Raw genomic sequence first — 21,336 nt, 5'->3', positions numbered from 1 at the left:
TTCTTATTTTTCCAAAGGAATAAAAAAAATACCAAACCTAGGTACTCTATGTTTCAATCTCAAAAAATTTTAATTAGCTTGACAAAAACCTACATGAGCTCTCAATGTCCATCCTTCCCCAGAACTGAATTACCACCCCTCCAGCAAAATCCCCTCACAGCCTGCTTTCTACTGCTTCCTTCTTAACCAAAGTGAGAGTTTTCATGAAAGCACAGTTTAGAAGCTTTTCAATAACAGCAAAAGCCTATTTCTGTTCTGATAGGCATGAAAAAAACCAGCATTTTGATGGCCCTCTCTCATACACAGAACTAAAGCCAGCAGTAGGGTTTTGCTCTGAAAATACAGACTGGTATGGAGGTAAAATCAGGAAACTTGGATTTTGTTTAAATTCTCTAAAGTAATTTTACATATTTTGTTCAGCATGTAGGAACTTCTTTAAGTGTGTTGTATCATTTTAATAGATTAATTCAGACATACCTCAGGCAGATATTACAGACCTACCAGCAATTTGGACTAATATGCAGGAATTCAGTTACAACACCAGAAATCACAACTGTTTCCATTTCCAAAATATATCAAGCCAATAAATTATGCTCCATACTAATCACAATGTTTCTGTCTTACTGATTGCAGACAGCACTTAAGCAGTTTAAGAGTCCTTCAAGTGCACTGTAGGACTAAAAAGTTTAAGAAACTGACAAAGCCCCTCTTTCTGTCCACAGATATCAACTAGTAGAGCTCAGAAAAACAAAGCAGCAAATTCTGCCTCTGATATTATCACCTCTATTATATCTGTACTTTAAAAAAAAATTAAAACCACATGGTGTCCACATATTTAAAGAATACCCAATAGATTTTCTTTTGAACAACAAGTTACTTGAAATTGTTCCAGAAACTTCAGTAAGGTGATTTTTACCTGGAGGTCCTGTGATATTTCAGCTGTGGGAGGTGGTGGATATTCTTCACATACAGCAAGGCTCCGAACTAACTTTAACTTTGTGTTTGACTAAAGGAAAGTATGTAAAATTAAAAACTATGGCTTATAAAAGATTATATAAATATACCATAAGCCTTTATTTTTTCATTCATTATATGAAAAACAAAATGGCTGAAAACTGCATTTTTAAAGTTTTCAACAGAATAAATAATTCCCTTTAGGATGAAAATACCCAAGCAATTGCAGATTTTGAAGGCACTACCAGCACAATAGAGCACATCTAATGAAAAGTAAATAAAATGTTGGGAAATAGTTTCTCTCCATAACAATAAAAAGCCATCAAAAATATAAAGGCAAATCACAAAAGCAGACAACTAGGCAAGACAAAAATCCAACAGAATAAAACAAAGCTACAATGCCAAAAAATAAAACTAAAGGCACTTTCCACAAAGTAACGAAGCTGCACCAAGCATGAAGGGCTCCCTTCGCATGCCAGCACACCGGGCTACCGTACCTTGGACCTTTTGGCTGTCTGTCCAAAGGACTGCGCTGGCCGCTGGCGTCAGGCACAACAGAGAAGGGTTACATTAAACTCAGTGGCACAAGTTTGTTAATGCAAAAGTCTGTACAAGAGAAAGCTTTGACAGTTAGCACTGGCACGGGCAGATCTGTGAAAGGAACAGCAGGTGCTTTTGGCTGACGGACTAGGCGCTCTCCCACTTTCGTCAGGCTTGTCCTTGATTTCCCTTCTTCATTTATCAACAATAGACATTAGAGCACTTTAACAGGAACCAAACATTATCCTTGTTCAGTGGGATCCAAGCAGTTTACTCTCACAGCCAGCTCCCTACACTTTCAATTCTTGTTTCCTAATTTCCTTGGCAACATGACATGGTTTTTATAAATTTTCTTCCTATTCCTGAAACCTACCTGGAAGAATGATATTAAAAAAAGAAAAGCATTGCCTCTACCAAGGGAAGAGATAACCAATTATGACCTATCATAAGCAGCTTAAAACATATGGGGTTTTTTCCTTTCATTTTGGGACCTCTAAAAGTATATTTCAAAATGGGCTACTGATCTTTTTTTTTTTCTTTCATTTAGTAACTTATTATGCAATAATTTGCCTTTTTCTCCCCAAAGCCCTTCTTCTGTTAATTTGTTCCTTAAAAAAATAAAAATTACCAGGCTTTTACTACAGTATGCATAGCTGAAAGGTACATTTGAATCAACAAAAGCATTTAATGATTTTGTTAACTGCATAGTTAAAACTAACTAAACCCCCAGTGCCAGTAGCACAAGAATAGAAACATTTAGAGTGGCATCACATAATTTAAGTACTGGTTTCCCTGAAGAACTAAAACTGATGAATAGACAAGCTTTTAACAGAACTGGTTTTAGTGAGCACAAGCCCAATATTTGTAAGGAGAAATTAACATCATTAATGTAATTTCAAATGTTGTTTAATGGACAATATTTCCTCCTTTTAAAAGGAAAATAAATAGAAACTCCATTGGAAAACTCCATGAATGCAGCTCTCCTTGCCTTAGCTCACAGGAGATGTCTATCAAGTGCCTGAACTTCTTAGCAGGACATACAACATTGCTAAAAAGAACACCTCACCTACAGCAAAGAGCTCTGCCACGTAAAGGCAGAACTGCTTTTTCTCTCATTTTCCTCAAGTCCCACATGTCTATTTTGGATGTTGCACCAGCTTAGCTGAGGAGCAGCAGAAGGGGAGCTCATTTAAGCTCATTTCACTATGTAACAGCATTTAAAATAGCTGCACTGAAAACTAACTGAACTCATCAGCAGCTTTTTAAAGGAAACTTGCTGAGATTTTGAGCAGAGAAGACAGATCAAATGCTTCCATACCTGGAACCATACAGAGACTTTGAGTTTTTCTGTTGCCTGCAAGATGTTTTTTCCTTTCCATCATCTCCTCTGAAAGCATTCCTTGCATGCTGAAAGCTGGCACTGCATATCCCTGAAAAAGCTTCTGTTACACCAAGCTACTAGATGTCAAAAACTGGATGATTTCCCAAGCTCCTATCAATTACTCCAGCTTCAATTAGCTGGTGTGTTCAAAACAAACAGTGCACATTTCAAGTCAAATCAGGACTGTCAGCGGTCCTCAGTTCACTGTCAAGAGGCAAAATAATCTATACTTGAGCAATTGCCTATCTTTTGCAAAATTTTGGAAGCTTTGAAGCCAGTATATAAGCCAAAAGAATATATGGAAACAAACACCCCAGATCCAGCATTTCATAGGGCACAAGGGGGAATTCAACCCAGTTATACAGGATATCGAGCTAGTGCTCTCTAATTAGGTAAGTCACACACATTTCAGTTATTTTTAAGAGTGATTTGGAAAAAAAAGAGAAGAAATTGTTGCTGGGACTAAACCAACACCAACAATATTGGGGAGAACTGGGGGGGCCACTGTAGACGGGAGGCTTTCCCTTACAGATACTTACAAGTATCACCCCACCCATCATATTCAAACTTTTCATCTAGAAACAACTGCCCTGTACAACACTCCTGGGATAGGTGTGGATTCCTGGCTTTCCTGTATGACTTTAAAGATGTCAAAACACGAAATCCGAGCCCGCAAACCCCAGCTGTAACTGTGAGCAGTAAGCACCACACAGGGGTCAGGTGAGAAGCTCTGGAACAAAGCTGGTACGGCCGGACTGCAGGCACAGCTCAGCTGAGGACGGCCTGGAAATCCAAACCCCAAAGTCCTCTGGTACCACCAGCAACTGCACTCTCAGAGCTTGAAGATGGGTGGGTACAATCCAATGATTGCTTTCTTGGACAAAACCACACTGACAGAGAATGACACCACTTCTACTGGAATTCCAGGAAGTAGGTAGCCAATGCACATTGGAGCTGTTAATGCAGATTTTCTCTCTTTTCAGGCCCATCAATTTCATTTCTGTCCTAATTTCTCTGCATATACTAAGTTTTGCTCCTACAGAGCATCTTTATGTTCCCCATTTGTGAAAAAGAATTTCTAGCTAGTTTAGAATATGCAATCCTTGGTGAGTGCAAATTAGGCAATTTCTTTATATTTGCAGTTCTCAAAGACTTTTACTGCCTTGAGAAAACACTGTGTTAATGAAAGCCCTATTTATAGTCATTATGGGCATGATTTCAAGACAGTGTTTAAAAGCAAGTATTCCAAAGAATTGCATATTGAAAATAATGATTAGGTTCTTGCCTTTGATAAAACCCCACAAACACAACTTTTAAGACCAACTGCTATGCTACATTTCCAACTGCAAAATAAAAAGGAAAGTACGATAGCATTTATCAAAAACATAAATATCCAGGTTTGCAGTAGGAGTATTTGCCTACTTTATTTTTTCCTAAGTACCTCACCAGATCACGTATACTAAATGCAAAGTAAAGATCTGGAGCTGTTACATGCCTTCCTCTGTCATCACTGTGCTGTCTAAACAAGCTGGATAAAAACAGGTCAGGCACAAGATGGCAAACTCAGACGTGTGAAAGGTTTTGTGAGAAGGGGCTCTATTTCTGAAGTACCATTTGGGCATTTCTGAGGATAGGCACAACATGACAAACCTGAACAAAGAGTGTTCTAAGGACATTCAGTTTTTTACCTTTCTGCAAAATTAGGTCTCAATTTTAAATCCAGTCAAGTGTTACAGTCCCAAGGACCATGGATAGCTTTGGAATGCTGAGGGGAAGAACAGTGTGGCCCATGATTACTTGCTGTCCTGCAATAGTGAGCAGTGACAGCAATTTTCCATGACACAGTAGAGGATGACTGATGGAAAAATAGTTTCACCCTTGGACATGGAGGCAGCTCAACAGTCAGAGAATCTGCCTCATTATTTATCTATTCAAAAGTATTACATCACATATTTTGGAGACAAAGACAGGTAAATCCTGACAAGACCAAAACAGCTGGGGAGGAAGCAAAAAAAGGCTTCAGAGAACTTTACCTGAGAAACAAGGGAGAGAAGCCCAAGGTTTGTGCTAGTATGGAAGGAAGATACTTGTAGAAAGAGAGATGTCAAGTTGCTAAGTAAAAAAATATCTAATTCCCCCAAAGGACAAGGGTATCTGCTTAATTAGCATAAAACAAAATCAGAATGATACACACTTAACACAATGTTTGCCTTGCCCTTATCATACAGTAGATGCATACAACTCTGCACTCATGCCACGAGGCTTTTCTAGGTTTTAAAAGAGAAATCTTCCTAATAATAAGCATAAGTTACTATCTTGCAGGATAAATCCAGGATCTTTAATTTGTTGCAAATATTTCCTGCTGCTTTGTCGTTACAGTGGATGACACTGCCTGTCTCACCACCCAGAGACAGAGGCAACACAGAGCCTGTATTCAAGCTAATTCTGAATTCATTTGTTGTCACCTGGCCTGGATAAGATGAACAGGTAGGAGACAACAGTGACTGGTGAGCCAAAACCTTTTTCATCACAAAACCCACCATAGTGCTGACACGCACATGACTTCTGTAAAGTACTTCTCGTAACAGTGCCTCTTGTCTGCAGTGCCATTTAAATGGCACTTGAACCTCACTGCAAATATGCCAATTTAGAAATGATCTCTGTATCAATTACACTACTTTTGCACTGCTTAAAGAAATTGGGAATGCTGGCCATATACTCTGATCAGGTATTTTCCTCTTTCACATTGTACCTCCAACAGCAGATACAGCAGCAAATCAGTTACTAATGCACAACCTCAAAATAATCTGGAATTTACCACCACAGTTACATTTCAAAATATAATCATCAGTTTCTGGAACTGTGCAGTTCCAGAATTCAACCCATATCAAGTTTAGACAGAGGAAAATTCATAGCCTGTTTCTTTCTTGGCTGTAAAGAAGTCAAAAATGAAGTGATAACTGTACTCAGGAATGTGACTATAGTTTGTCAGTAGGTACCAAACCTATTCTGCTCGTAGGAAGGAAAGCCAAACACAACTCCCATGCAACCCCCACGCCCAACCCATCCTCTGATGCACTCAATTAGTAAGCAGAAGTACACAACAAATTCCAGTAAGTTTCTCATAATCTTTTCTAACATTTCTCAGCAATTTCTTTCCTCTTTTTCCCACCACCACAATAACATTTAACCTGCACTTAATGACAAGTACTGTGTCCACTGAAATTTCATCAAACTGTTTAACCATCCGTTAGTTAAAAACTTGCTGACTGCTATTGTTCCACAAGGGTTTTCTAGTATGGACAACCCCAAACTTTCGTTTTGTATTTTAGCATAAAACATGCTTTAAATGAGAAATTCTCAAATATAAGACATATATTTGCAGTGGCAGCCTCCACAGTACAAGTGACATTAACTTCTACTGATTTCAGTTGTTGCAAGGTGCTTGCTCACAGTAGCCAGGTTCACCTGGTAACTCACTGTCTTCCTGCCACTCCAGAAATCTGCATCCTCAGCCTCAGTTTTTAATTAAACTGCTCATGTAACAGCAATGCTCTGATTCTGATGGAGACTCCTGGACACCACACTAAATGCACTGACAGCAAAGCTGTTTCCATCCAACAGCCTTCACCACGCAGTGTCCAGTTCATTTTGTGGATGTGAGATAATTATTTCAGAGAGCAGCTCTTGCTCCTGCACAAGCACCTAACCAAGCAATCAACCCCCTGCCAAACCCCCAGCCTCTGGCAGCACTGGCAGGTTCATTCCTCTGCACTCTGACAAGACAGCAGCAGTTGTTTGCAGGAAGGCTTATTTCTTATTTGCCACTTGAGTCCCACGGAAGTTTCCTACACTAAAATTCGTTAAATGAGAAAATGTGAATGAGATTTTTCCAAATTACTGAACTGTATGAAAATAACGAAACCTTAGATTAAGTTTTAAGCTCGCTACTAGAATATTCCATTAATTAAAGAAAATACCAGCTCAGCTATAATATCTCCCAGCTTTCCAGTAGCAGTTATTTCTCGTGCTACAGGAGAAGTATTTCATTTCAAGGATTTATTTTTTCCATAAAATTATCTTTTTACACTGATGCCAGCCTTAATAAAGCCAGCAGATATTAAAGTGTAAAACTATTGTTATTGCAGTGGTCTACAAGATTTATCTGGAGGCAATTTAACATAGCAGATAAAGCTTACTTCACTCAGTGGAATATTGAATTGTTAGTCTTGAACAAAACTACTCCCCAAAGAACCTTCTACTCAAATCTCAATAACAAGAATCTAATAAGCTACTGTCCTGTTTTTGCAACGCACAAGAGAATCCCTCAGATCCCAATCAGGATTTCTATAAAAAATTGTTTAGTATTAACCCACAGACACAAAATACCTATAGACAACTATAGCTTTTGCCAAACACAAACTTCTGTGTTTCATTTTACAAATCTGGCCTGTTTTGTAGGTTGTGTCAGAAGTCTTCAGTTGTTTTCCTGAACTCCTCACCTCATGTGAGCTGCTTACAGTCCTCAGTGACCAGGTGGGAAGCCTGAGCCAGGAGCGAGCTCTCTTGTCCCACACCTCAACCTCAGAGGTACTAAATCTGCTGCCACAAATTCCTAAGCTTTCCTTATCAGTGCATTCTCCATTGACACAAGGTATTTTCACACTATTTGCTTTGCCTCCTTCTCACTTGAAATGTGATGCCACAACTTATAGGTACTTCTCCCACCTGCAAAGGCCACCCATTTATTTACATGCCTCAGCTTTCCTACCTAAAAGTCATGTACCAAAGCTGTGAAGCAGTGAAGATCAGAGAGAGAAAGGTGTAGGGAGTCCCTGCTGCCCACCAAGGCAGGATGATGCTCACCAACTCGTTCTGCCACTCCTGTGGGGTTTCTGCAGGTGGCTGGGGCAGCCCCCAGACCTGCTGTCCTCAGCTCAGGATTCCTCTGACTCCTGGGGATTTGGATTACCTACACCTGATTACTTCAGCCTTCTGCTGAACAGCTCTGCTGGAAAATCTGGACCTGAGCCACCTGTAAAGTGCTACAGCTCAAGAGCCAGGCTGAGCTGCAGCACCTTGTTCAAAGCAGCAACACTCAGCACACACAGCCCAGCTTCAAACTCTGTCAGGATTCAGCAACAGCAAAAGCCAGTCTGAGTTTGTTCCTTGTTCTGCTACAATGAAAGACTTCACACATGCATTCGGGGAAACACAAACACGGGCAAATTGTCTGGTTCCCAGCAAAACCACTCATCTACTTCAAAGAATTAAAAATGACTGAGTCATATTTACATGAGTATAAACAGAGAAGTGGGGCAAAGGAGGAGAGAGGAAGCAATAATCATCATGCTTGCTTCCCTAACACCAGCCAAGTTTTCCTCACTGCACCAAAGAAACATATAAGAGGATCAAGAGAATGGAGAACAACAAGACACAGACTTATTTAACATGATATACTAGTGAAAAACAAAGTGAAAAGCTTCTTACCGGCATATTGTTTTTGTTATCAGGACAATTTTCATCCTTTTCCACTTGAATCTGTTCCCGACTTCCTGATTTTTTAAGGTTTTCAACTGGGTCTGTATCTTTAAATTCAGCTTCTGAACCCTTCATTGCATCAGTTTCATCTTTTACAGTAAGAATATCAGACATCCTCATTAGAAAAGGTTATTTTAAAATTCTACAAGAAATATGGAACCTTTAGGACAAAAAAAAAAGTGGATTATTGAGTAATTTAAAATTAGTTAAAAACCCCACACATACCTAAACAGCTACCCAAAATAAACATGATTTTGCTACAAAAAGGATCCCCCCCCACCCTCTGCTATGACACTTTTTCCTGTCTTGTATTAGAGGGAGTGATTTCTTTTTAACCACTTTTATCAGTGGCCTGTAACAGCAGACATCTAGACAAACAAGAATTAAGAGCTACACTGTTGGATAACATGCACAGATTTTTCCCTTCCACATTTTAAAAATGAACAGCTGGACATTCAGATACTCCAAATCAAACTAGGCTCCAACAGAAACAAGGGATGATTTTCTCAAAGGAAAAGAAAATTACATATAGATTTATTTTAAAAGGGTTGAAAGTAAATAGATGAATCATAATGCATCAAGTGTGCAAACATTCATAAATTTCATGAACTTTTAAAGTTTCCTTGTTGACAGGTAATAACTGGACAAGTTCTGAATGCAAGAATTATCTTACTTACAAACTGTAGCAAAACTAGTCTTAATAAAATTAAGCATTCTCTCAAAAGCAACAAAAAAGAAACAATTTGGTAATTAGGATAATAACTATGATCAGCAATTACAATTTATGATAATAACAACTTAAAATACTATATAAAGATAACTAATGATTAAACTCCAAATTTTCCATAGGAAATAAGAAACACAACTCTTTGTTGTTACTCAGCTACAGTGCAAGATGTAAAACCAAGGATTTTCCATTTCCTAAAAGAAATAAAGATCTGAATGCCTAAAGTCCTTCATAAGAAACAAATAACAATCCAATAATGTTATGGAAAAGCTTAGTATTTGATTTAGTACCTGATATGTCCTAGAGTTTGGGGATTGTGGTCTCCCACAAAAATAAAATAGAATAATCCGAAGATCCTTTTCACAGTTGTCAGCCAAGATGTCAGTTGTGATGAACCATCTGGAATCTGGCAGGAGGAGTCCCATGTCCTTATCCCCAGTGTAGAGTCCTGGACAGAACTATTTTGTCTTGAATCAGCAAGAACATCCCTTTTGAATGCCTGAAAATCAACAAAGGAAATGCATTATACTTTTATTTGCTGTGGGAGGGGAGATGGAACATGACATCTAAAAGCTTAAATAGTCATTTTAAGAAAAAAAAACCAAAAAGAAAGAAGAAACCAGCATTTGTCATATCCATCCTGCTTGCATTATCAACCATCAGTAACAGTTTCATTGGACTTCCAAGACATTTCTGCATTACAAAGTTAACAAGTAGTCATAATAAACATTTTGTTGGCATTCCTGGAGAAACTCTGTTTCTATAAACAAGCAGGTATCTTTCCAAGGAGTCTGAAACATGCAGCCCAGCAGGTGTGGAGGAGTAACAGGCCATGAAGGCTCACAAATCCCTGTCAGCAGAACAGCGTTTTTCTCTTTGTTGGAGTTAATCATCTACGAGCACAAGCCATAAGCCATATTTTGGGCAACTGGAATTACAGAAGACAGCTTTACTTTATTCAACAAAATAACTGCCCTGGAATGAGGATTTACACATTTTTGCAAAACTGATAATTTTCCATCTTTCCTCTTGTTCAGATTTGAGAAATAAGTAGCAGCAGCACCCCCAAGGAAGCATTTGAAGCCAAAGCCAGAGCTCTAAGAGCAAAGCCAGTGTAGCCCTGAGAACACCTTGCAGTGCCCAGCTCCTCCCGCGCTCCCTTGCAGGAGAGATTAAAGCCTGGTTACAACCACTTCTCCAGAGCTGAAGAAAAACAGTTTGTAAGAGATGAGATACTACAGACATATGGAGTACTAAAATTTGCTGCAAAGTATGGAAAAAAAAGATAAAAGATGGGCTGTGATTCAGGCCTGTAAGAGACCCTATTTACTGAATCTAATGGAGGGGAAAGGATTACAGATGAAAGAACAAATTGGAAATAAAAATATGCAAAAATGCAGCAAAGGATATCCAGCATTGTTTGGTTGTTGAGGTGGTTTTTCCAGATAATCCAGATGGTGATATAAGATTTATTAAGAAGTTCAGAACCTTTATTGTAAACAAAACCTGAACAGAGATGCTGTTTCACTTTGTTGACTGATATGTGATTTGTACAGTATTTAGATAAATGTTAAAAAATATTACAGGCTGAAACCAGCAAAAAACAAAACCCAAAACATTTATGTCCAGTTGGAAATATAATACTGCAAAGTAAGTGTAATTTAATTGCTACTCCCTACACAAGGCACAAACATAGTAATTGTAATCAACATCTCCAAGTTTTTCTTTAATTCTATCAAATACATCAACAGCTCCTGTCCCTTTGCAACACCATTTTAAAAAACAAGTATTGGCATACTCAGTTACTAAAACTCCTTCTGCAAACATACTTGCTTGCCTAGGTCAATCCAGGAAACTGATGCACTAAGAAAAGTTCTTATATTTCCTCTGACAAACTAAGAAAAAAAAATTAGTTTATAACTTGTTCTGAACAGATTTTCCCCTGCAGATAGATTTAAAGCCTGCAGATTTGGTGCTATGTATCCTACAGTCAGAGAGACAGAACTGAGGAGAAGCTGTGGAGTTCCAATTCACATGAAAAATATCTCAATTTTGGGTTCATAGAATGGAGCTATTTTGAGTCAACTGGAATCACCATATGTGCATCCATAAGTAAATGCCAAACTCTGTGCTTCACATTAGCAGCAAAACACACAGAATAGAAAATTGAATCTTTGCTTACCTGATTATTTTTTAATAACAGCAGCCATATCATTGAGATTGGTAATGCAACCTTGTGTTTGTGATCCACAGCTGTGAGTTCAAGTACTTGGATAACATTCTGTCCCTGAAGTTTCCTCTAATTCAGCAAATTTTCATAGCTGAGATAATCTGGTTCTAGTTTCTAAACTTGCACAGATTGGATTAAAAAAGATATAAAGAATTTTATGTGGGGGAGCAAATCACAGCCCATCCTTATGAATCCCACCTCTTTCACCTCGCCATATAGCTGGATGTTAATTTCTTGTGTCCCATGTAGGACAGGAAAAAGGAGAAAAAAAAAAAAAAAAAGCAGGAAGGCAGTCATTAGGAGCTGCTCTGTTCTTTGGAGAGAAAATAGGGTCTGGTATGCAAACTGATTAATTGACACCAAATCCCAACACTGCCTATAGACTAGATTGCAATACAGACCAACATAGTGTTTGCAGATTTTAAAAGGAGGGACACAATGAGGTTCTGCCCTAAAATTATCCACAGTTGAAAGGACTGAATATTAGGGGCAGAGCATTAGCTGGGTTTGTAATTAAAAGTTCAAACAGCTCACAAAACATCTCATAAGAAAACTTACCAACTTTGGTATCTTTTATAGGTGAAAAAAACAAACACCTACTTTAGTAGACAGGAAGTAAAAGGATTTGCATGTAAGAGTGGAAGACAAAATGTCATACCTATGTTCTTCACCCTCAGGACTGCTGTCCCTATCTAAACACTCAGTATTGACATGTATGTTCTTCTCCATCATATTAGCAACATTATACCCCAATAATCATCCTCAAGTCCAGTAATCCTCATTCTGACAAGTAGTCACCACTTTGTCTATGCAACTATTCTCCCTTTTCAGAGGGAAAAGTGTTATTATCAGCTGTGAGATGGATGTCCAGTACCACACAGGCATGAGCTTTTCAGTCAGCAGATCATAAAACTAGTCAATGCTGTGCTCTTACTGCTTTTTTTGCACAGCCTAAAGGATAAGTCATAAAAACCCCCAACTTATTAAACAAAGTCATTCCTGAGTTTTATGACGGCAGCCTCCTGAATCTTGATACAGGAAAAACCACTGGGTGCCTCATTTTGGGTTCTGACTTGAAAATCACCATATGTAAATCCACTAAATTGACTTGTAATGAGTAGAGATATTTCTGGGAATAGGATCTACTCAACTTAATCCAATTTCTCTAATAGGCATCAAGAGTTCCAGCTCCTTCTTGCTGGCAGTGTAGATGGAGATAGGAGGCTTTACTCTGCCCATGACAGAGGAAATCAATTTTTTTCTTTTAAAAAGAAGGTAAAAGACAGAATGTGGGGTTTTTTTCTTAATTAATGATATCATTGTTGTCAGAAGACTCCAGGAATGGCTGTCAAAATAACTTGTATCAATCAAATTCAGGGCAGGAAATTGGATTAGAAGGGTGGGGGTGAAAAAATCTATGTTCAACACACAAAGTGGACACACTGTCAGCGGAAAGGTAAAATGAAAATTTATTTCTTAAACAAGCTTCTGTTGACTGATATGTCAACAGAATTCCTGCAACCAACAAACACTGGCCTCTTCTCACAACTTCCACAGCAGCTTTGTGCAGCAACTCCCTCCACAGCTCAAGTAGAAGAACCAATGGATGAATCCTACAAAGTCTGTGGGAAAAGTTTTGCCTTGCCCCTGGCGTAACAGTGGTACAAATCTTTCTTGGATGTGAAATTGCTTTACTTTTTTTTGAGAAAAGTCAGGACTTTTCCTAGAAAAACTGGATATTTAAAGACCCATACAAGAGACTTGCCACAACAAGAGCTTTTTCCAGCTGTTTTTCACCTCAATTGTATAAACAAATATATATATGAACATCATAACCTCAGAGTTCCTGTGACTATAACAAACACCAACTCTCCCCACCAACTGAAAACACCTAAAGTTATAAATGTTTCTTTGTTAGGATGAAAGAGGAAAATGTTTATGCCTTAAAGCAGAAAGGTATCAATCAAAATGATCTTAATAAAAACTATGGGTATAACTAAAAAAATTACTGCATCCATCTACTGCTTAATCCCTGAGGACCACTACCTACACACAGCTCTTGGTAACAATTAATTTTGGCAAATCAGACTGATGTCTCAGACACCCAAATCAAGGGAGAACTCACTGCTGCCATAAAGTGGAGCTCTTGCTTCTTCCTTCTGCTCCCTACAGCCTCTGCCCCAAGGTCTCCAGGTGTGGTCCCACCTCCACCTCTCCACCAGCTCTGGTGTTTGTTACCACTTTTCCATGGTGTGGTTCCTTGAGAAGTGACCCAGAACCATGAAGCTCTTTGGCTGGGGCAGGTTCTGCTGGGCTGAGGAGCTATGGGGGTGCACAGGACATTTATGTGAGCACTGGGCAGCAGGAACAGAGCCCCAGGAGGAACAGCAGCAGCTGTACAGCTCTTTCTGCAGGGGTCACTTACAGCTCTGCCCCAGTAGTTCCAATGAAGACACTTAAACAGCACCAGCCCAACTCAACTAAAGCTATGAGAAGGTGCAGATTCATGATATTATCTAGTAACAGAGCCTGTAGATGAATCCTGAGACAAAAGGTGGACAACCTGACCAACATGTATATTTGGAACAAATTAGTCCTTCCTGGGAAACTTTTGTTGAGACAGAGGTGGGAAAAGGACTGAAGGAAAATGCCTGAGGTGATAAAGGACAGGAAAGGAGAAAAAACAAACAAAAGCAACCCCACACAACCTTGAAAATCCTGACTTGGAGAGCAAGGGAGGATTCCAGAGGGAGCAACAATTCTCCTGCCCACAAACAGACCAGGCTGTGCTCACGGATGATCCAGGCTGTGCTCATGGATGATCCACGAGCCATAAGCCAGGGGCTGCAACCAAAATTTTGCTCTCCCTCATAACTAGAGCCTCAGTGGCCCAGGCTGTTAAAATGTACCACACAGCATTTGTAAAAATATAGCAGCTGATATTAAGATTCCCATTAATTTAACAGAAAATTCAAAGCAGCTTTGTACAATTATCAGAAATATAAACTGAAATTATGCAGAGGCAGCTGTTCCCTTTTTCCAGAAAAGCCAACACACACCTGCTTTCTGCATGTTATCTTATGTCTAAAGTTTGAGACCCATAAAGTAACCAACTAGGGAGCAAAGAGTCCTGGCCTGCCTACTGAACTATGATATTGTGCAGGTCTGGTCTTAATTGTAACAACTATTAGAAACAAACAAATGAGAAATTGGTCCACTTTTGAAGCACAAATCAATATGATTCCCTAGTCTTGTTTACTGGTTAATTCTACACAAGTGAATCCATGCTGCAGTGATTTAAATACACTTAAATAAAAGATTTATGCTTTTCTTGATGATACTATTTACACAGATTTTAAAGTTCTATATTAATCAGTTAACAACTAAATGCTATTTACTCCATTAGCACTAGAAGATACTTCTTATTTGATTCAATTTACCAAGCTACTTAGTAATCAGATTATCAAGGAAAGAGTATGATAAATCACAATACAGAAGCATAACATGCAGTTATTCTACCTCTTCCAAAATTAATTAGGGACTGAATGCATCTCACTGTCTGTGCAAGTTATGTCCTGCTACCAAGTGTAGACATCATTAAAACATTAACTGAACAGAAATAGCACCAAATGCACCAGAAGACATTTGCAGACAAATGTCTTTCTCAATAAAGTTTCCTCCAATTTGGGAGGAAAATCCCACAACTGTGAACCAAATAAAAGGCTCTCCCAGGTTTGCTCTGGTTCATCTTGCTGCAATTTTACAAAAGTGATCTGCTCTCCTATTTACTGTCCTGCCCCTCTGTCAGAGGTGCTGCTCCAGCAGCAGAGCACAGGTTCACACTCCCTCCCTCCAGCTGGGCCCTGAGCTGCCAGGGACCGTCACTGGTGGCACCCCTGGGACCAAGGCACCACCACCCTGCCTCCCCTCGCTGGCTGCTGCACAGCTAACAGCCTGCAGAGAGGAAGGAAAGGCAAAGACAGCCTTAAAGCACCAGAATATACCTGCCAGACATCCATTCCAGACCTACACACACCTCAGCACACAGGGTATTATTTGGACAACAATAATGCTGAACATCAGAAACAAAAACTGAAACTTGCTCCCAGTCTTCTTATACACCTCCTCTTCTTTACTGGGACATTTTGCATGCTATAACCTCTCAAGCACTTTTAAAGAGCAATATAGTGCCCTTCTTTTTCACACTCAGGGCCTAAGATAGGACACTTCCACTGCTCATAAGACAGTTGACAGGCTTCTAAAGAGGACACCTTTCACAGGAATAGGCATGTGAGAAGCCAAGGTGTATTATTAGCAACTATCCTTCCCCCTCCTTTTATATTTTAAATTCTGAGCAATACTCTAAGGCTCTTTAATCCTGCCTCACCTTCTCCTGTGAGTTCACTCTTGAATGCAATAGAAACACTGAGCTGACAGTGACAAAGAATAACAAGATAATTCCTTCAGGAATGTAGTTGTATAAATGAGAATAAGATATTAACAACAAGCAAGTCTAGAGCAGTCTTTTATTCTACATATTGATAGGAAACTACAGTATTCAAATACTTGTGGAGATCAGGAGTTTGTTGTCATTTGTTATCCATAAACTCAAAAAATAAAACTTGAAATGTACCCTGAAAAAACTCTGCCACTACACAATGCTTCTTCAGAGTACTCTAGTCCCCAGGAGGGTCAGCTGTTCCATTCTGCACAAAGCATTCTCCTGTCAGTTTCCTTCTTGCACTTCACTTTGGACTTTTAGGATACAAACCATCAGAGCCAAGTACATCAAAGGAAGTAAACACCTTTGGTTTCCTCCCGGAAAATGAAACAGTTCTCTGGATGTAGCTCCTGCTACAGTGCAACATGACAAAGGGGTCTTGTAAGGTGCTTCCAGCTTGCTATTAAATTTGGCAGACTACAGGCACTGTTCTTTTAACCATTTAGAAAAGGAAAAGGTTGGGCATACTAGGATACTACCTAAGGAAAAAAAAAATCCCACTACAATCCTTGTTTTGACTAGAGGAGCTACCCAACATGAAGCACAATGAAAGTCCAAGTTGCTGGGTTTCTGATGAAATGACAGTTCTAGCATTGAACAATCTGTAGTGGATGAAAACCAACCTGGCTAACATTCACACAGTGTTATTATAAAACAGCTCTGTGGCTAGGCCACCCTCATTAAGGGAACCAAAATAGTCTTAAATGGTTCATATACTATTTAAAGTTGTAGCTCCATTAGGATCTATTCTCACTCTTTTTTTCACAGCTTTAGAGAGAGAAGGAAAAAAAAAAAAATTCCCAGACAGACTTCAAAACAGTTCACTAAACTCTATTTTTATATAATTGTCTCCTGGCAAGCATCTGCACAGGGCAACATACATTGGCAGACAAAAGCCATTTCAGCTTGAAAACTATTAGAGCATTAACCTTTCCAAAATGCCATACCTCAGAGAGAGCAAAGCATTAGGTTAGTGGAAAATCCATCTGTTGAATGGCTAAGCCTCTCCTCCCCCAAAAGAACACGCCTGTCCAAAGGCATGAGAAAAGAACTATTTAGAAATGCTTATGAAATACAGCATGACATATCTTTAGCTTTTGCTAGCATAGTTCTGTTGGCTTGGGAGGGGAAAAATGAATGCCCTTCTCACATGACATTGCTGTACCAGCAAAAGCTCTGTAGAAACAACTATGCTGACGAAGATTTTGGTGGCTTAGCTTTCATCATTCAGGAAAACCCAACTGACAGCAGAAAAACTCCTCCTGGCTCTTGAGCTGTGTCTAGGGCTGACATTCAGAAAATTGTGTCCATGTGCCCACACCAGCACCCACCCACAACTTCCAGCCATTTTATCCTACAAGCAATCCCTGAATCTGCCCTTCCTATCCTCACGTTGCTCATATTGCATGGTCACCCATCATTCTTTATCAGCTCCTTTTGACATCTTGCATATTTTTTCCCCACAAATTTTTTGCTCACTTTTAACTATACCTTTAGAAAGCTTCCAACAGTTCCAGGAGATGCACACTGTAATACCACATAGCACAAAAGTCTGCATCACCATATAATCTGTTTAATATTTATCTGTATGTAACCTATTTAATACCTTTAAGTCACACAGTCAGCCAGATCACGGGCCCAGACCCAAAGTATCTACCTGTTTTCAACTATCAAAAAACAATAGTTGCCTTATTCAAAACAATCCTTAAAAACTGAAGAAGAATCATCTGTTATTACATCATTCTCTGAAGCCTCATTTCTAGTGTTAAGGTCTTAAAATGGAATAAGAAGAGTAACAATATGCTTTTTTTGTGTCAATTGGAAATCAATAGTTTGGGAAAAAATAATTGGTTCTCTCTTTATAAGGCTGTCGATGCTTGCTAAAGGTCAGAGGTTTTATAGCACAATAAAGTATAACTACAGCCTGAGCTGTTTACAGTTGCCTTAAAAGAACTTTAAATAAAAAAAATCAGAAACTTGTTTTGTATTACCCAACTGCAAACTAACCAAAGGTATCTTCAATAATCTTTTAAGCTCGGCATTGATTAATTTTGGTATATTAGAAACAGGACAGAAGTAAGAGAACATAAATATTTTAAGTTCATTGTAAAAAAATTACCTTGCTACTCAAAACACTTCATAGAAAACGTGAGATCAAATAAAGTCATGCCATCTACAAGTCCCCAGATGATAGAGTAGCGAACTAAAACCTCAAAATAGTCAGATTGATTTTTTTCCCCCCAGTTATTTTAGGCAAATGAACTGAAGCATTGCCTGTGACTATTTCCAGTAGAGATCCTCCAAATAGCAGCTTTCTTAAAAGATACAAATCTCCATTTCATTTAGAAAACAGCCATCCAGAACTGCACACAGCAGCTAACAATTTTCTGTACATAAATCAGGTTTCATTCTTAGAATATCTTAGTTAACATTTGTCCATCATATTTCCATCAGTAACATGAAAAAGTGTCTCTAAAACTGACACAAATTTCCACAGAGGGTGGTAGGAACAGACTCCTGCAGTTACCAGGCCAGGTTAAAGATTCTGCTTAGGGCCCTAAAATACTCAAGATTATGCAAAGGATTTAGTTTTCAAAAAAGTTAAGAAGCAAAAGCTTCAACTCTTTAACCCTTTCTTTCCATCTTATAACAAAATTCACTAACTTGGTAAGTTACTGTACCATTATGGTCTTTCCCTGCATAAAATAAAGACAAAAATCACCAAAGCAAGAGAAACATGACAAAACTTTCCCTGGAGCACTATCAATACTCTCACCTATGTCCTGTTGCCATAGCTTCACAAACACCACACCAATCACCACCATACACACAAACATCTTTTGGCTGCTTCAAAATCTGGTGATGACAAACATCATGTAAAAACATCAGAATATCAAAACTGTCTTCCTTACAAGCTTTAATCCTCTAGCAGTGTATTTTTGCTTAGATTCTAACAAAGCCACAGCAGGTCTGATGTCAGCAGTTCTGATAATGCAGAAACTTGATAAAAATTAAATGACTGATCTTCATGGAATCAAATGCAATCAATTTAACAGCCATCCAAAATTACTTGTTATCTCAACAAAAATACATTTGGTCCACAACACAAGACAGTCATCAACATCCTGCACGGGAAGAAAAGAAACATTTTCACATAGCCTGCTATAAATACTGTTGCTGTTTTGGTTTGAAACCTATTTTTCAGTTCAAAACTTATCTTTATATAAAAAAATTAAGCTTACTTGTAGTTCCTCGTTGGAATGGAGATAACAGTAACACTTTAAAAAATGCACTATAAAAAAATTTAGGCATCTCCCCCATTTCTGCTACCTTGGGAAATTGTTTTAGCAGAGATATTTATAACGGTTTTCCAATCACAGCACAAATAAAATACCCAGTAAACAAAAATTAACAAGAATGCTATTATCAAATGAGGAGATATAAGAAAAAAATATTTTTCAAGTCAATGTTTAAAGAAGGAAGAGATTTAGGGATGCTAATGATCTCTGCTAATTGATTAGGCCTAGGACGGCTTTTGTGGAAAAAGGGAAACCAAACGAAAACTACAATTTGTCTCGAGGCCTTTCATTCTTCTCCTCTCCGACAGCGTTTCGATGCCCTATTCCAGGATTCACATACCTGCATGCTATCGGCATTCTGTTCCATTATTCAGCCCCCGGGGCCGTGCTCTCCATCCCGCCCCGGCCAGGGCTCAGCGTGCGCCCGTGGAGCGGCCGCCGGCGGCTGCGGCGGCGCTGCCCGAAGCTCGGAGACAATGGGAAGCCACAGCTGGGAGCCGCGCTGGCACTGGCACTGTCACCCAGCACCGCCACCCAGGGAGCTCCTCCTCGGCAATTCACAACCTCCCGAAGCTCTCCGGGTGCTAGAAGATGGCTGGACAGATTTTAATCACTTTCTCCATTAATAGTCAGACTACTCTAAAATGAAAGTTTTTACACTACACTGCGAGAGTTTTGATGTGACAAAGAAGCAGGACAAAACCCTTCGTACTGTAAAGATATTAATTTCCTCTCGAGACAGTTTTATTTCTTCACTTTGGCATTGTGAACACAACACAAAAAGTCATCAGTAAGTTAGTCCACAGTGCCAGCAGATAAACACACTTGTCACTGGCAGTATGAATGCTATGATAATTTTCTGGACTGGCACATAACCACTATCAGAAACCAAATATGGAAGAAAAACGTCTTCTAAACAGAGGGGTAAAACAAAGCCAGTTATATGATAATTATCGTACTTCCAAAAGCAGTGCCCAGACGAGGAGTCTGCAGTTCTGTTGCTTGTGAGAAACCTCTATCCCCACCCAGCTGCAGCATCACCCCCGTGCTCAGCAGCACTGCTGCACACTGATAATCATAATCCCCTTTCTGGACTCTCCTGAGACCTCTCAGAGGGATCCTGCACACCAAGTTAGGCTGCAAGGAGAATGGGGCAGTATTTTTAATCTGCAGGCTCCAGAGAGGGGAATTACAATCTTGGGAGGCTGCAATTCCTGACAAACAGGAGATCAGTATCCCATATATTTAAGTGACAAGATTAAAAAACATGTATATAGACACACTAATTTCTACAATGTAACAAACATAGGAAATAAAAAATCTGTAACAACCATGGGAAGATTTAGACCTGTCACAGACTGCAGCAGTCTCAGTATTAAAATAGATTTTTATAAATATAAAATATAAATATGTATCATATATAAGTATATAAAAACTTCTTTTGATATCAAGACTGCTGCAGTTTGTAACAGATCCCAATCTTTCTATACTTGCTATTCTCTTCTTCTGCCACCTCTGTACTCCATACTTCACTCTTTCTGCCCACACATGGCAGTGTCACACACTCCACACATCTTGGCTGTCATCCTTGACCAGCAAGATCATATGGGGGGGAAAAAAGTCAATCTTTTTGATTTAGCTGAAGACAGCAGCTCTTGGAATTCCTGTTTTTCTCTTGTGCACTGAGTTCAGTGTAACTGCTGGCTATGCCCCTCCTCTACACACCAGTTCCCACCTCAGCACACACCCCCACCATCCCAAACTCAAGGAAAATACACACAAAAGGCATAATTACGGGGGGCCCTTGCTATTTTTGCAGAGGTTCCAGCTGGTCTGCAATGGGAGCATTATTTCTCACGGAAAAGGCTTCCTCAGCAGGATGCTAGACAAGAAAATTACTTTTATTTTCCTAATTGTATAATGACTTCCAAAGAGGTGATCACCTATGTGCACAAGCCATTCATTGCAGGGTCCATACTCTGAATGCTGCCAAAGAGAATAGTTTTCAGTTTCTGAACACATTATACAGATTACATTAATGTCAGAATAATCTTCTAAGCAGTCTCCTCACACCACACTAGAAAAAATGTGTCTGTGTGCATGTCTAGCTACACTGTTATAATCAGATTTGGTATTCACATACACCATGGCAGAGCACCTAAG

At 39.2% G+C, this 21,336-nt stretch overlaps 1 protein-coding gene across 14 annotated transcripts in view; it reads right to left on the bottom strand.

Moving 5' to 3' along the window:
- R3HDM1 (R3H domain containing 1) overlaps positions 1 to 21,336 on the bottom strand; it is a 79,668-nt gene that overhangs the window by 41,171 nt on the left and 17,161 nt on the right. For 9 of the 14 annotated variants that reach the window (XM_032113672.1, XM_032113675.1, XM_032113682.1 and 6 more), the window contains exons 2-5: positions 9,434 to 9,642; positions 8,366 to 8,576; positions 1,452 to 1,493; positions 917 to 1,006 (exon numbers count right to left, since the gene is read on the bottom strand). In XM_032113672.1, the coding sequence (XP_031969563.1) occupies positions 917 to 1,006; positions 1,452 to 1,493; positions 8,366 to 8,536 (303 nt within the window). In that variant the 5' untranslated portion in view covers positions 8,537 to 8,576; positions 9,434 to 9,642. Of the gene's footprint in view, positions 1 to 916; positions 1,007 to 1,451; positions 1,494 to 8,365; positions 8,577 to 9,433; positions 9,643 to 19,513; positions 19,624 to 21,336 lie in introns of those variants that run through there. The other 5 variants (XM_032113680.1, XM_032113683.1, XM_032113687.1 and 2 more) reach the window with 3 other exon arrangements.

This window comes from Corvus moneduloides, chromosome 7 (genome assembly GCF_009650955.1).
Source record: "Corvus moneduloides isolate bCorMon1 chromosome 7, bCorMon1.pri, whole genome shotgun sequence".
Taxonomy (NCBI): domain Eukaryota; kingdom Metazoa; phylum Chordata; class Aves; order Passeriformes; family Corvidae; genus Corvus; species Corvus moneduloides.
The sequence above is the reverse complement of the archived record's forward strand: the minus strand, read 5'-3'. Positions and strand labels throughout refer to the sequence as shown.